At 34.9% G+C, this 15,676-nt stretch overlaps 1 protein-coding gene across 2 annotated transcripts in view; it reads left to right on the forward strand.

The window, feature by feature from the left end:
- The window catches only part of dock5 (dedicator of cytokinesis 5), a 67,603-nt gene that overhangs the window by 24,264 nt on the left and 27,663 nt on the right, over positions 1-15,676 (forward strand). For both annotated transcript variants that reach the window (XR_001636990.1, XM_016520441.1), the window contains exons 16-32: positions 840-912; positions 1,308-1,411; positions 2,799-2,979; positions 3,662-3,759; positions 3,843-3,932; positions 6,276-6,376; positions 6,612-6,746; positions 7,240-7,351; positions 7,889-7,959; positions 8,488-8,594; positions 8,700-8,836; positions 10,576-10,671; positions 10,939-11,037; positions 11,369-11,539; positions 14,312-14,412; positions 14,524-14,582; positions 14,820-14,974. Coding sequence is in view for 1 of the 2 variants with exons in the window: in XM_016520441.1 (XP_016375927.1) it covers positions 840-912; positions 1,308-1,411; positions 2,799-2,979; positions 3,662-3,759; positions 3,843-3,932; positions 6,276-6,376; positions 6,612-6,746; positions 7,240-7,351; positions 7,889-7,959; positions 8,488-8,594; positions 8,700-8,836; positions 10,576-10,671; positions 10,939-11,037; positions 11,369-11,539; positions 14,312-14,412; positions 14,524-14,582; positions 14,820-14,974 (1,890 nt within the window). In the remaining variant the exon portion in view is untranslated. The remainder of the gene's footprint in view (positions 1-839; positions 913-1,307; positions 1,412-2,798; positions 2,980-3,661; positions 3,760-3,842; positions 3,933-6,275; positions 6,377-6,611; positions 6,747-7,239; positions 7,352-7,888; positions 7,960-8,487; positions 8,595-8,699; positions 8,837-10,575; positions 10,672-10,938; positions 11,038-11,368; positions 11,540-14,311; positions 14,413-14,523; positions 14,583-14,819; positions 14,975-15,676) is intronic.

Consider the following 15,676-nt stretch of genomic DNA (forward strand, 5'->3'; position numbering starts at 1 on the left):
AAAAAAATTATTTCCTTTTTTCATAAAATCTCTCATTTTCTGTCGCTGTTTGGATGTAATAAAACACCCACAGGTGTAGCAGAAAACGTATGCAATTTTTTTTCGGTCACTGGCCGTAATTCTAACTTTGAAATCAGGGTTAGGCATAAAATAACATCATGCATGTGAAAATAGGCTGAGAATTGAACAAATAGTTGTAATCTGGCTCTATATTCTGGCTCTGGAATATATAAATTATATATTTGTGGTAGTTAATCTGCTGATTAAGAGATAATAGTTGGTTGTCGAAAGCAAAAATTCTACAAAATGTGCCATATTTTGTGAGAAAGTGTGACATAGTGTAATAAAGCAAAACAGGCATTATTTTTGGAATCGGCTCCCTAAAATTAGTATGAAACAAGTACTGGATTTCATTCAGCAAATATGATGCAGGGCGGTGTTAATTGTGCAACTAAAGTTGCATGACATTGTGAAATGCATATCATCAGAGAGAGTATGTTCTCTTTTTTCTTTCTGTGATGCATTAAAGGGGTCATATGATGCTGCTAAAAAGAACATTATTTTGTGTATTTGGTGTAATGAAATGTGTTTATGCGGTTTAAAGCGCTCAAATATGTTCTGTCTTCCATTTGATTGCACTATTTTCACTGTGAACACCTGCCACTTTCATGCTGCCTAGCAAGAAAATTGCGCTTCTGGCAATGCTTTTCTTGTCAAGGTCAATGTGACTCCTGACGCATGTGCTAAGAGGTGCATTGATGCCCTAAACATGGCTCATGTAAAAGGGACTTAAGAGCTACACCTGGGTTCGTATTCACTCTTTCTCTTCTGTCCATCAGGTGGCCATTCCCATTGAGGATGTATGTCGATGTCATCTGAGGCTCACCTTTAGACACCGATCGTCTCAAGATTGTGAGTGTCATAGAGACGTTCACAGAACCTTATAGTAAATGATATTGAAGTAGCTAGAACTGTGTATAGAAGCTTAGGACTATGATATCTGTTCTCTTTTGTTTCATTAATGCATTTCTGCAGGGGTTCTCAACCTTTTCATGCAGGGCATGTTTTTAGCATGCATTTCACTTTGTATTTTATGCACAAGAAAATCTGCATATTTTGTTTGTAGGTCCAACATAGGGCAAAAAATTATGCTTGAAAAACTTTTTTACAAATAAAGAATATATAAGTTGGAGTTCATACAGATCTCACTTGACCCCATTAGCGTTTTTGCTGACCCCAGGCTGAGAACCTTTGTGCTGTTGTATATTCAGGCTTGTGTTTAAGTTGAATATCTTACATTTCTGTAGCAAGAGATAAGTCTGAGAAGCCTTTTGGCATGGCTTTTGTTCGCCTGATGAAGTCGGATGGCACCACACTTCCAGATGGAAAACACGAACTCATTGTCTACAAGGTGGGCTTCTGTACGAAACATTCTTGGTTCAGTGCAAACTGAGCTCAATTGGCAGAACTTGTGGCATACTATTGTCGCAAAAAATGTTTGCAATTTGCAATGAAATTATAGCCATAAAATATAAACATTATGCATGTTATCATGAATTTAGTGTGAAATAATTGCCTAATAACCTTTTCTGTGCAACATTATATCCAGTTTAACATATTTACTTGTTTCTGGTTTTATATCCAGTTTTGCATATTTGTTGCCATGACAACATAATACATAAAATGTAAAAGTGGCAAGAACCACTGTACAGCTCAATTAATGTACAAGTTTTAACAGAAAAATTAATGTAAATATTTTTTTATGTAACATTATAAGCTTCACATTTCTGCTATTTGTTTTACATAAAACGATGGAAGGTGTTTTTTTGTCAAATAATTTTTGGGGGTTCGCAACATTATGCTACAAGTTCTGTTGATTTAGCTTAGTTTGCACGGAACACAAAAATATTTCTTAAAGGAAATAATATAAACTTCTGTCATTATTTGCTAGTTCATGATGTTTGAGATTTGTTTTAAATGAAGAATTACTCCATACTCGCTGTAGTAAAAATTAATGAATTGTCGTTGGAAGAATAGTGCTTTAAAGTTGAATTTAGGAAAATAAGATACCTTGAGCTTTAAATGCTTTTCAAAACTTTGGGGTCGGTATGATATTTTAAATATTTTTAAAGTTTCTTATACTCACCAATGCTGTATTTATTTGATACAGTAAAACAGAAACTTATGAAATATTATTACAATTTAAAATAACTGTTTTATGTTTTTAATATATTTTAAAATGTAATTTATTCCTGTGACGCAAAGCTGAATTTTCAGCATCATTACTCCAGTCTTCAGTGTCACATGATCCTTCAAAAATCATTCTAATTTACTGATTTGCTGCTCAAGAAACATTTTTGATTATTATTATTAATGTTGAAAACAGATTTTGCTGCTTCATATTTTTGTGGAAACCGTGATATATTTTTTCAGGATTGTCTGGTGAATAGAAAGTTCAAAAGAACAGCATTTACTGTATTTGAAATGCTTTGTAACATTATAGGTGTCTTTTACGGTCACTTTTATATTAATTTAATGCATCCTTGCTGAATAAAATTATTAATTTCTGTCCAAAAAAAATTATAATTTGAAAAGTAATGTACTTTCTTTGCTGAAAGCTTTTTAGTTGCTAAAACTAATCTTGACATGTAACCTTTAGATCTCTTCAAAATTTTTTGAACTTCCCTTTATACCTGCAGTATCTGTTATTGTTCCATGTGACGTGATCTTACTCTTTCACCGGGCAGCAATGTCTCAAACATGTAGCGTCACTTCAAATTCCTCTTCTGTTCCTACAGGTAGATGTGAAGAAAGCTGACGACGCCAAGACGTATTTGACTCTGCCTGGTTCGTATGCTGAAGTGGAAGAGAAAGAGAGACAGACGGGAAAATCCTTTCATCATGGTGGCATCATTCCCATCACCAAAGACAGCTTTCAGATCGCCACCCTCACCTGCTCTACAAAACTTACACAAAACGGTAAGAGTCATTTCCTTTCCCCAAAAATGATATTTCACCCCAAAATGACAATTCTGTTATTTATCCTCATGTCTTTGCAAACCTGACATTTGCTGATGTCTCCGCATATGGGGAAGTCGTGGCCTAATGGTTGGAGAGTCGGTCTCGTAACCCAAAGGTTGCAGGTTCGAGTCTCGTACCGGCAGGTATTGTGGGGGGGGGGAGTGAATGTACAGCGCTCTCTCCCACCTTCAATACCACGACTGAGGTACCCTTGAGCAAGGCACCGAACCCCCAACTGTTCCCCGGGCGCCGCAGCAAAAAAATGGCTGCCCACTGCTCCGGGTGTGTGTTCACTGCTGTGTGTGTGCACTTTGGATGGGATAAATGCAGAGCACTAATTCCGAGTATGGGTCACCATACTTGGCCACATGTCACGTCACTTTCACTTTCATATTGAACTTAGATAGTAGATATTGTTTTTACACAAATTACCTTCTACATTTGAAGCTGTCGCATGGATCTGAAAACTTCTGAAAAAAATCATATGGCTTGAAGCAGCAAGAGAGATGAGAGTAGATAATTACAAAAGTTTTATTTTGGTCTAAACTATCACTGTAAAAGCTATATGTAACCGTCTGAGACCGCAAAGTTCTTGCAGTGCTTGGCTTTCTATAACTTTTTTAAATTTCCTCCGACTCAGTTGACCTTCTGGGGCTTCTCAACTGGAGATCAAACACTGAGAGACTTGAAGAAATTCTTCAGAAACTGATGGAAGTGGAAGGAGGGGAGATTATTAAAGTAAGGTTGTTAGAAAACACAACACTTGGCCTTCTATAAAATGCTGCTTTATGATCAAAAGTTTTTGTTGTGTGTTCCTCTAGTTCCTGCAGGACACACTAGACGCTCTCTTTAATATCATGATGGAGACTTCAGAGGAAGAAACCTATGATACACTAGTTTTCAATGCCTTGGCAAGTATTGATTATTTAACTCACTCTTTAGACATCCAGCAGTTGCCAACCTATGCTTATGATGGAGTTTCTCCAGCAATGTAAAACCTGGATATATCAGGGACCAAGCCATATGATTTTAAGTATCACAAATAGAAATGTTACAAAACAAAGTTTAATACTTGTTCAGATCTGTAATCTCAAGCATGAGCAACAGTTAAAGTGTTGCTCACTCGGAAAAAAACGTCCCACACTATGACTTTTCACTAGTGAATAAGGATAAAAAATAAATACAAAATGTGTTTATTACTAACTAGAAAAATACATGATTATAAAATATAGATTTTCTAATATTTTGTTATTTTTCTGGATTTTTTTAGAGATTATTATTATTATTATATGAATATTAATGATTATTTATATTAATGATAATACTAATAGTAACATGAATATTAATATTTTAATACTTTCTATTTTATTTTTTAGAGATTTTATCATTATAATTGGTAATTACTATGAATATGCATAATTAATATTTCTTATTTTATTAATAAATAAAAATGATCACATTCATATCTATTATTAATAATAATAATATCCCTAAAGAGTAAATAAATTAATAAAATATAAATATGAATGACACTGTTAGTATTAATATTAATATAAACTGTCATATTAATATTTATTTCAGCTAATATTACTACTACTAATAATAAAATCTTTAAAGAGTCACAGAAAGTATTACAATATTATTAATAATAATGGTAATAATAGTAATAATAATAATAAAATCTCATAGTCATGAAAAGTAATAAAGAAAATATAATCTATATTTCTATAAATTATGTATTTTTCTAGTTACATTTTACAATTTGTCATGCAATGTGAATACTATTATTAAAGCGGTCATATGATGTTGCTAAAAAGAACATTATTTTGTGTATTTGGTGTAATGAAATGTGTTTATGGTGTTTAAGGTTCAAAAAACACATTATTTTCCTCATACTGTACATTATTGTTTCTCCTCTGACGCGTCGATTTTTACAAAGCTCATTGGTCTGAAAAGCGAGGTGTGCTCTGATTGGCCAGCTATCCAGTGCGTTGTTATTGGCCGAATACCTCAAATGTGTGACGGAAATGTTACACCTCTTACCATATTGTGATGCCGTGTCCCGGAGCGATGAGACAAAAACATTAAAACCCATTATAAACGAGGCATTTGTTGCATCCAGTGGGGACATAATTACGGATTATAATGACTTATACAGTACTGTCTTTTTACGCACTGCGTTGCATCACGCCGCGTAAACATAAAACCATGTCTGCATTTGTGATCGGAAAATCTGGACTACAGTGAGAATAAAAGTTACGCCTAGTGACGTAGACGTGGGGGCGTGTTAGAACAAGGCGTTTTAGGTAGGCGTGGTTGACTCTTAACTTTTATATTTTGGATATTTGAGATTTGAGACTTTAGTCTTTGCAACTTTACAGATTTTCTTTATGCACCAAGAGCTTGTAACACTCCAAAGAGAAAGGAAAAATTGAAATTGCATCATATGACCACTTTAAAAAAAAAAATCCTTATCCAGTAATCATAAATGAAAATTCATAGTGTGGGCAGATTGTTCTGAGTGAGCAACACTGTTGCTCACACTTGGGGTTCGGGATCTGAACAAGTATTAAACTTTGGTCTAACTTTTCTAATCATGATACTTCAAATCATGCGGCTTCTTGGGACCAAATCATTGCACAAAAGATACATTAAAGTTACAAACTGTATAAAGAGCACTCTGCCGCGTCATTGCGTTTTCATTAGTTATCCGTATGAGTAACCTTAATACCATAGCACGCCATATCGCCATCTGCATGTGGGATGTCTTCCCCCTCACAGACATACAGGTCAGATTATTCCACCATGTGATGTGTGCTTGATGTCTATGAAAACCATTATTTATTCTGGGTGATTTTTATTTATTTCATCCACTTTTTCAACCACTGTGTTAATTGTATTACATTTGGGATAGAGAGTTGACAGACCTTGTGACATTTGTGCCCCATAGTCCTTTGAGGTTGTGCATCATGTCAGAAAATGTAAAAATCAAGTTGCTTATAATGAGTTTTCCCTGTCCACTCTTTGTTGCAAGAAGCAACAAAACCAACTTTGTTGCAAGAAGCAAAGAAGGGTAGTTTTGCAGAGGCCGAGAGTTCAGTTTGATGAAATACAGTTAAAACGGTTTTTCTTCTGATGAATCATTCAAAATAAGAGACATTTATTAAGGAATTAAATTGAGATTTAATGTTGTCTTGAAACTTTGTAAGTTTTTAAGTGGAGCTAGACTTTGTATTTTTGCTTGATTTGTCCAGGTTTTCATCATCTCACTCATCGGCGACATAAAGTTTCAGCATTTCAACCCTGTTTTGGAGACCTACATTAGCAAACACTTCAGCGCTACTCTGGCGTACCAGTAAGAGTTACTGTCTTGTTTGGATTTCTCTGTCCTTTGTGTCACAGTTCATGTGTTTTAATATAACTTGGCCATTTTTGTCCGCATTTAATTTTCCCCTTGCCATCTCATACTAAAACTCTCTCCGTCTCTGACCTGTTCTCTATATACACCTGTCCAGTGACATTCTCGGTTGTGACGTGTATTGATTTGCAGGCATGCCGTAATTGCCTCGGTTTGCCTTGTCTTTGCACAGGAAGTTGACCAAAGTGTTGAATTATTTTGTGGGCCATGCTGAGGACCCGGCTCATACGGAGCGACTGTACGCCGCTTTGAAAGCCTTCAAGTATCTTTTTCATTTCATTGTGCAGTCTCGGATTCTCTATTTAAGGTGGGTACTGGCCATTATAGGCTCTCCAAAATAGCCTTCAAGAGGGCTTGATTGAACTTGTCCTTGATCTGACAATGCAAAAATGAAAAAGCAACAGCAAAAAAAAAAAAAAAATACACTTTAGAAATCACTTGCTTCTATCTCTGCACAAACACATGGGGCAGTTGGACCTCCATCTGAATCTCAGCAAAGGCAATTAAATCAAGAGCATTGGTTCAAATAAATTTTTGAATCTCTAAACCTTTCTAGAAAGCAGCTTGTTTTAATGCATTATAAGATGACATGCATCCATATGCAGCATGTTTATAGATAGATGGATAGATAGATAGATAGATCGATAGATAGGGTAATGGAGTTGAATAAATGCCTAGCTCATCTCACACTGTTATGAAATGATTTTTAACGCCCTGGCATCCATCCACAACACCCTAAAATCATTGTGCTGATGTTTCCACTCAAATGTTCTTTACATTTTTTTTCTGTTGTTTGTCAGGTTTTATGGGAAAAGTGAAGATGGAGGGCAGTTTCTCGACTCCATTCGGACCTTATTTCTTTCTATCAGCATTCTGATGGACAGACCTCTGGATGAAGGAGTTAAGATAAAGGCAGGTTTTTTTTTACATGGATATACAATAAACGTTTAGAAGCAATGTTTACCGATACCATTTGTGAACACAGAGGTTTGTAAAAGATTTACACTAATGTTGAAAAGTTTGTTTTTTATTTTTAAAGTACATAATGCTTTTATTCAGCAAAGATGCATTAAATTAATCAAAAGCGATATTAAAAATATTTAGATATCTATTTCAAATAAATGATGTTCTTTTGTGCTTTCTATTCATCAGTGAATCCTGAAAAACTAAATATATCACATTTTCAACAAAAAATATTAAGCAGTTTTCAACATTAATAATCAGAATTGTCTCTTGAGCAGCAAATCAGTAAATTAGAATGATTTCTGAAGGATCATGTGACACTGAAGCCTGGAGTAATGATGCTGAAAATTCAGCTTTGCATCACAAGAATAAATTACATTTTAAAATATATTCAAATAGAAAACATTTGTTTTAAATTGTAATAATATTTCACAATATTATTGTTTTCATTATATATGTAGTGAACTTTCTCTGTTTATCTTACAGGGAGCAATCTTGAAATATCTTCCCACCATCATCAATGACTTGCAGAAGGTCTTTGACGCTGTAGAGCTCAGGTAAAGTGAATGATGTATTTCACATTGCTATGAAAATATCTAGCCTTTGCATCACCACCGGATTGGTTAGAAACAAATTTGTGGCATACTGTTGTTTACCATAATAAGAAAAAAATAAATCATGGTTACAGTAAGGCACTTATAATTACAAATAAATTGCACCAGTGTTCCTGATGGTTAAAAAACAGAAATGTGAAGCTTGCATTTTTGTGAAATCACTTACATGATTAATTCAGTTTATTATAGCTTTAAAGTTGTATGCTGTCTTCCTGCCATCATCACTGACTTACAGAAGGTCTTTGATGCTGTAGATCTTAGGTAAACTGCTTAACATCTGGCTTGTAAAAATCTTCTGTTTGAAGACAAGTGTAGGGAGTGTACTGTATTTCAAATGTTCACACTCGAGTTAAAAAATGTATGTCAGTTCTTTCTTTTCTTTTCACGTAATTACCCTCTGACTTCGTTTCTGTACCATGCTGTATAGTTTCCTCTTTGCGTTTTCGTGGAACACATTTCTCTCTCACACAGTGTTCAGCTGGCTAAGTTCATCGAAAGCATCCCAGATTTTCAGATGGTGAGGCAGAAGCTGGGCTGTCTGGTGAAAATTGTTGAGAGTAACCTGTTCAAACAGCCAGGTAGGACTTGACAGTCGTTCAGGTCAACATATAATTTTTTCTCATCGACTCTAAATAAAAGCTGTGTGTCATCCACACCTCTCATATACTCTCTTGTGCTTTTAGACTGCAGAGATGTTTTGTTGCCTCTGATCACAGATCAGTTGAGTGGGCAGCTGGACGATAACTCCAACAAACCCGATCTTGAGGCTTGTGTCCAGCTGCTGAGCACCGTCCTGGACATGCTGGACTGTAAAGACGTGGTGAGTTTGATGCAGTTGAGGATGCCTAGCAACTTCAGCCAGTTATGAGGAACCTTATCTCAGCCTCAGACTATCTGATGAGCAAAACCACAGGAACCAAACTAATTGGTTGGCTTTATGCAATTTCCAGGAGTCAGGGTGTACAGGTTTTATCAGTCCACTGGGAAATGGAGACGTGTTTACACATTCCCAATGAATTATTCAGTCATGGCTTAACAATAAGGATTTTTTTTTGTGTTGCCCCAGTCATTTTTACTTCCTCTTTGAACACTTTCACTGGCCCCACCATAAAAGCATGATACATATTGATTTTAGCTATGCATTTTTAATATTTGCTATAAATAATTTTTTTTGTAATACATGCAAAAAATGTATTAAGGGGTCGGTAAGATTTTTATAATATTTTGAAAAATCTCTTATGCTCATCAAGGCTGCATTTGATTGATTAAAAAATGCAATAAAAACAGTAGTGTTCTGAAATATTATTACACAAACATATTTTGTATTTTAATATACTCTAAAATGTCATTTATTCCTGTGATGGCAAAACTGAATAATTGAATAGAATTAAATTAATGGAAAAAACAGCATTTATTTACAACAAATGTTTTGTAAAAGTCTTTTCTGTCACTTTTGATCAATTTAATGCATCCTTGCTGAACAAAAGTGTTAATATATCTTAAAAAATCTTACTGACTATATTTAATTTATATTTAATAAGTGCATTATAATAAGTGTTTTACATTTATTTATTTCTTAATTTATATCTCCATGTACTTAAACTGAATAATTGAATAGAATTAAATTAATAGAAAAAACAGCATTTATTTACTTTTCTGTCACTTTTGATCAATTTAATGCATCCTTGCTGAACAAAAGTGTTAATATATCTTAAAAAATCTTACTGACTATATTTAATTTATATTTAATAAGTGCATTATAATAAGTGTTTTACATTTATTTATTTCTTAATTTATATCTCCATGTACTTTTTCTTCAGAAAAATACAATTTCCAGCAAAAAATGGAAAATGGAACTGGAAAATGACATTAATGATTGGTTTGTCATTTTCAACACATTATTTCTTGGCCATCTATATAATGCTGTTGCAAATTTTGTTGATTTGTCAACAAGACAATGTAGAATAGAAATTGCAGAAAACCAGACGTTTTAGTTTGCCAAGGCATAAAAATGGATGTGCAAGATTAATTAAATCAATAACTATATTCCGCAAACAAGCAGCACAAGTCAATATTGACAATAATTAGAAGTGTTTCTTGAGCAGCAAATCAGCATATTAGAATGATTTCTGAAGGATCATGTGACACCGAAGACTGGAGTAATGATGTTGAAAATTCAGCTTAGACTTTACAGAAATAAATTGCAAATAAATGCTTCCTTGGTGAGCAAAAGCGACTTCCTGGTGAAAAGTCTAGCTACATGAGACAGTGAATTACTTTTTTGAATGAATATAGACAAGCTGATCTTTCAACCATGATGCATTTCGCTGGCTTGTTGATATGACAGTGCATTCAAGATTGGTTGACATTTCGGTTGATATTGTATTGAGACAGGCAGACATTTCAGGTCAAACTCTTGCGACTCGTGAGCATCTCTTGCAAATTTCCAAAATAAGGTCATTTTAAGTTTTGTTTATGAGAGAGAGTCCTTTCTGGGTTCATCCACCATGCATTCAAGCATCCTTCAGTGCATCTCATTCACCTTTTTTATGCTTTCAGGGTCCCACATCCGCTCATGTGAAGTTAATTGTGGACCGTCTCTTGCGGAGGGTCAACCGTACGGTCATCAACCTGAGTTTGGACTCTCCCTTCATAGTAAGACACCGGCAGACAACAATATGGAGTGTTCTAGAAGGATTTAGCAGAGCTAAATCAGCTTACCTTCCTGTCAAAGCTGTTGTTGTTTCGACCGCACAGCGCCGAAGCCCACACACACCTGCTGAAACTCATAACAACAACAGTCTGGACCACTGAACTTAACTTGTTTATTTCTTTGCCCAGGCCCGTGGCTATGAGTTTTCTCAGCGGAGTGGGCAGCACATGTAAAGTTATTGATTATTTCTTCTCTTCCTCTGGACACAGGGCCACTACCTGGCATGCATGACCGCTATCCTGAAACAAATGGAAGACGCGCATTACGCACAATACATCAGCACCTTCAAAACCAGACAGGACATTATCGTAAGTCTCCCGCTCTCTCCGCAAGCCCCATCTATCATCGCAGAGCCTTTCGTGCTCTGAGAGTTAAGTTATAAATAATCCACCTTTTGCACAGCTGACTGATGCGACGCATGTGGCTCTGTTCCCTGTCGTCTGTCGAAGTGAGTCAGGGTTTAATAGCAGAACAAGATAAGCGCAGCTTCAAATTAGCATCTGTTTTTTCCTGATCAGGCATATCTGTGTGTAGCACAAATGTCATTTGCCGGTCTGCATCTAATCGTAGTTTTCCTCGGCATGCACTTACATTCTCGTAACAACAAGAATCCGTGTTTTTTTGTTGTCTCCCACCTAGGACTTTCTAATGGAGACTTTCATCATGTTCAAAAACCTGATGGGCAACGTGTTTCCGCCCGACTGGATGATCTTGAATCTTCACCAAATGAAAGTTTTTCTGCGGGCGATTGACCAGTACTCAGATGTTCTCAACGGATACTTCCTGGACTCCGCACACTTCCACTTGCAGGTCAGTTTAACGAGGACTGCATAGGGGTTTCAAGTACACAATTACGCTTCAGGCAAGACCGAGATTATATTGCCGGAAACACAGTCATGCTTCTATATTGCCCAAGCCACAATACCTTAAACAGCAGTGAATACCAATGTTGCTCCTTTAATATAAGCACTGCAAATATTTTGCAACTGAATCAGAACCAGTTCCATTTTTCCAACTGGAACATGTTTGGTGGCCAGTGTTGTCTGATAGCACTTATGAGTTGTTCTTTTACTCTACCGTTCAAAAGTTTATGGTCAGTAAGAGAAATTAATACTTTTATTCAGTAAAGATGGATTAATGTGATAAGAAAGTGGCATTTGTAATTTACAAAAGATTTCTGTTTTAAATAAATGCTGTTCTTTTTTAACTTTCTATTTATCAAAGAATCCTGAAAACAAACATATCCCAGTTTCCACAAAAATATGAATCTGTTTTTATTACATTGATAATATAAACAATAAAATGTTTCTTGAGCAGCAAATCAGCATATTAGAATTATTTCTGAAGGATCATGTGACTCTGAAGACTGGAGTAATGATGCTGAAAATTCAGCTTTGACTTTACAGAAATAAATTGCATTTTAAAATATATTCAAATAGAAAACAGTTATTTGAAATTGTAATAATATTTCAGAATATTACTGATTTTACTTATTTATTTTTAATCAAATAAACACATCCTTTTATGCTAAAAGTCTTCTTTCAAAAACATTTAAAAATCTTACAGCCCCCAAACATGCTGTGTAATTTGTGTAATGACTCTTATAAATCATTTATTTATAGTGAACTAACTGTGAGGCTTAAATAGTGCATTTAGTTACTGACTGGTTGTTCGTACGTCAGTGTGGGTTGAAGATACACTGTTTTCTCAGTGGCATTTTTAAAAAATAAATTAATGTGTTTTGTTTTAATTTCGTTATTTAATATACAGTTAAAGCCAGTTAGAATGTGAAATAAAGACCAAAAAAGTCTATTTATAAGTCATTAAATATTAGTGTAAACACACCTTTTGTAAGATTTTTTAAAAATTGGATTTGCAAAGAATTGCATTTCTTTTTTCCAAATATAAATTTCTTAAAATTACTAAAATAATTGTTAATGAACCATTAAAAAACGGTACTGGTGTGTTGGATAAGAAATGAATGAAAGTTGTCTGTAGTTAAAAGGCTGTACCATGAGGAATATTTTCCTTGATCTTCTGAGATAAAGGAGTCCATTGTACTAACCATACTGTAATTATCAGAACTTGTGTTTCCATCCCAATCCTAAAAACAGCACTGCTGAATCCTTAATTTGAAGAACGCTGCTTTCACAGGCAGTAAATTGAGGCAGGAAGCCATCAAGACACATCCAAATCCAATGTTTGCACAACATCCTGCCTGCAAAGTCCTGCCTATACTTCATTTGGTTGACTGTTGAAGGCAGCATAGATCTTTCAGAAGCAATGATATCCCATAAACCAGAGTGTTGGTATGGTTGTGATCAAAATGGCATCTGACAGAATGGTTAAAAGAGGTAAATAAAAGAGTAATTGTCGCTTTAGGTAAAAGGGTGTGCCAAATGCATAAATGTAAACCTATGGTTCTGTTTCTACCAGAAATTAAACATCATATTCATTAAATCAATTAAAGCTCATTTTAATGTGTTCTAGATCATTAAATATTACGTGCCTTGGACCATCTGGTTTTCAGCATGGATTTTGTCACACCATGTAATCTATGAGACCTAATAGCAATCCCACAACCACACCATGTGTAAGCGCAGCAAAGCGCTGTTTCTTATTTAATATGAAAGCAGTGAATTTATATCATTTTTAATCCTAAGGGTCTGAGAGATTGTAGAAAATTGTCATGTTTTTGGTGCAAAAAAAAACAAAAACCTGTCAAACATTATAATAAGACCACAAAGATTAAAATAAAACAATAAAACCTTTAATGTTCTTTGTGTAAGGTTTGCAGTAGTGATTTGACCACAGATAATCTGCACTGTGAGTGTCTCTGCATGCACTGAGTGAGCAATTGTTCTGTGCATGTAATTGTTTTCCAGGAGAGTAATGTTAGGGCATTTCTATGAAGCATATGAACACTTTCTGTTGCATGCTCTTATACAACATGTTTTTATGATGCTCATTTGTGATGATCTTTTGGGAAAAGAGATACCGCTTTCGAAAAATACCCAACTGCTAAACTTTCTGTTGCTTGGTTACCATTCATTCAACACCCTGTGCATCGGAAGTATTTCACCCGTAAGACCTCAGTCGATTAAAAAAGCAAATGCATTACAGTATATCAGTACAAACTAATTGTCTGAGTAATCAAAGCAAGGCTATGTCTTACTCATCTGTGCTTATGTAACCCAAAACATCTGCCAATATTTCTGACAGAAAATCCAAGTGAATTTCTAGCTCTGTGTTGCAGTAATAGAACAAGGACATTTCTGTTCTCGAAACAATGAAGTCGTAAATACTAGTTTCCCTCAATAAATCCTATTTTTAATGAGTTCACTATTGTTCATAAGTATTAAACATTGTTCGTGCAGTACTTTGATTATATACCCTATATACCCTAATACCATGGTAACACCAAAACTTTGCTGGAACACCATGGTGACATCAAATGCAGGAAATTACTGTAAAGACTCACGGAATTTTTTAAATCTTTGCCATATTCTTATATTTTTGTGTCTATTTTGTGCTCAGGAAATAGTTTTGTCCTGATGATTTCCTGTTGTTTTTCCTCAATAGCTTTGGAACAACTATTTTCACCTGATTGTTGCCTTCCTCACCCACAAGTCCTTGCAGCTGGAGTCTTTCTCGCTCGAGAAGCGCAACAAGATTCTCAACAAGTGAGTTAGAGACCTGCGGGTACATTGTTTTTCTAGAGTTCAAGTGTTGGTTTTTGTTCATTTTATTTGAAAGGCCGACAACTTAAATTGAGTTTCTAAAAATGTAAACAGGTACGGAGACATGCGGAAAAGCATCGGCTTCAAGCTGAGAGATATGTGGTACAATCTTGGTAAAAGCTTTTTCCTGTGCTTCTTATCTGTTAAAGACAGTGACCACAATTACAAAAGTGTCGAATGTAAAGAGGAATTTTTACAGAATGTCCTAAAACTGCCTTTTATGGAGAGTGAAATCACTACTGTAGTGTTTGTCTTTGCAAGCTGAGACAGAGTGCATACTTAATTTCTTTGAAGTTCTGAAGGAATTTTGGCTGTTTTGTGATGTCATTGGGTGTTTATGTCACTTTCAGGCCAACAAAAGATGAAGTTCATCCCTGCGATGGTGGGGCCGATCCTGGAAGCCACGTTAGTGCCTGAGCCTGAGCTGAGGAAAGCCACCATCCCCATCTTCTTTGACATGATGCAGTGCGAACACCATTTCAGCACCAACCACAACTTTCAGAAGGTGAGGGTTGTTTCTGTGCCAGCATCATTTTGAGAAGTTCTGTTTTAAAACCTGCAGAAGTTGTCTACCTAGGCAACTTATTTAGGCATCATAGGCACAATCATAATGCGGTTAAATATGAATCTTATATTTTATTCAGTGCAGAAGTATCTATTTATTCATTTAATTAAAAAATGGATATCGCTTAGTTTTATGCTTTAGGTTTGATGAACTAAAATGAATTAAAAAATATATATATTTTAAGTTAGATTTTAGGCTAATGTTAATTTATAAATATGCTATTGCTTATTGTTAATGGATGTTTGTTCATAATGCATTGTTTTATGTTGTTATACAACTTTAAATGCTGTAATAGTGTTGTTCATTATTTAATATTAGCTACATTGTATATACCTTAATTTAAACTGTGTGCTATTATTTTTTAATTTATATGAATGATATGCCTATGTGCATAATTTATATTCAGTATGATATCTTGGGGTGTAATTCGAATGTTTCATCACAATTTGTTGTGATATTGATTGATCTGATATTGATAGCTCCTAGCCAGCGATATGATATTTTCTGTTACCTCAAAACCACAATACGATTATGATATTATTAGATTCAGGGGTCTGTAATTAGTACATCCACATAACAATGTTATGTGCTTATTTTGTACCACCAGTTACATTATCAACTCACAAATACAATCAAAATATA

Source organism: Sinocyclocheilus rhinocerous, unplaced genomic scaffold, assembly GCF_001515625.1.
Source record: "Sinocyclocheilus rhinocerous isolate Xijiao unplaced genomic scaffold, SAMN03320098_v1.1 scaffold990, whole genome shotgun sequence".
Classification (NCBI taxonomy): Eukaryota; Metazoa; Chordata; class Actinopteri; order Cypriniformes; family Cyprinidae; genus Sinocyclocheilus; species Sinocyclocheilus rhinocerous.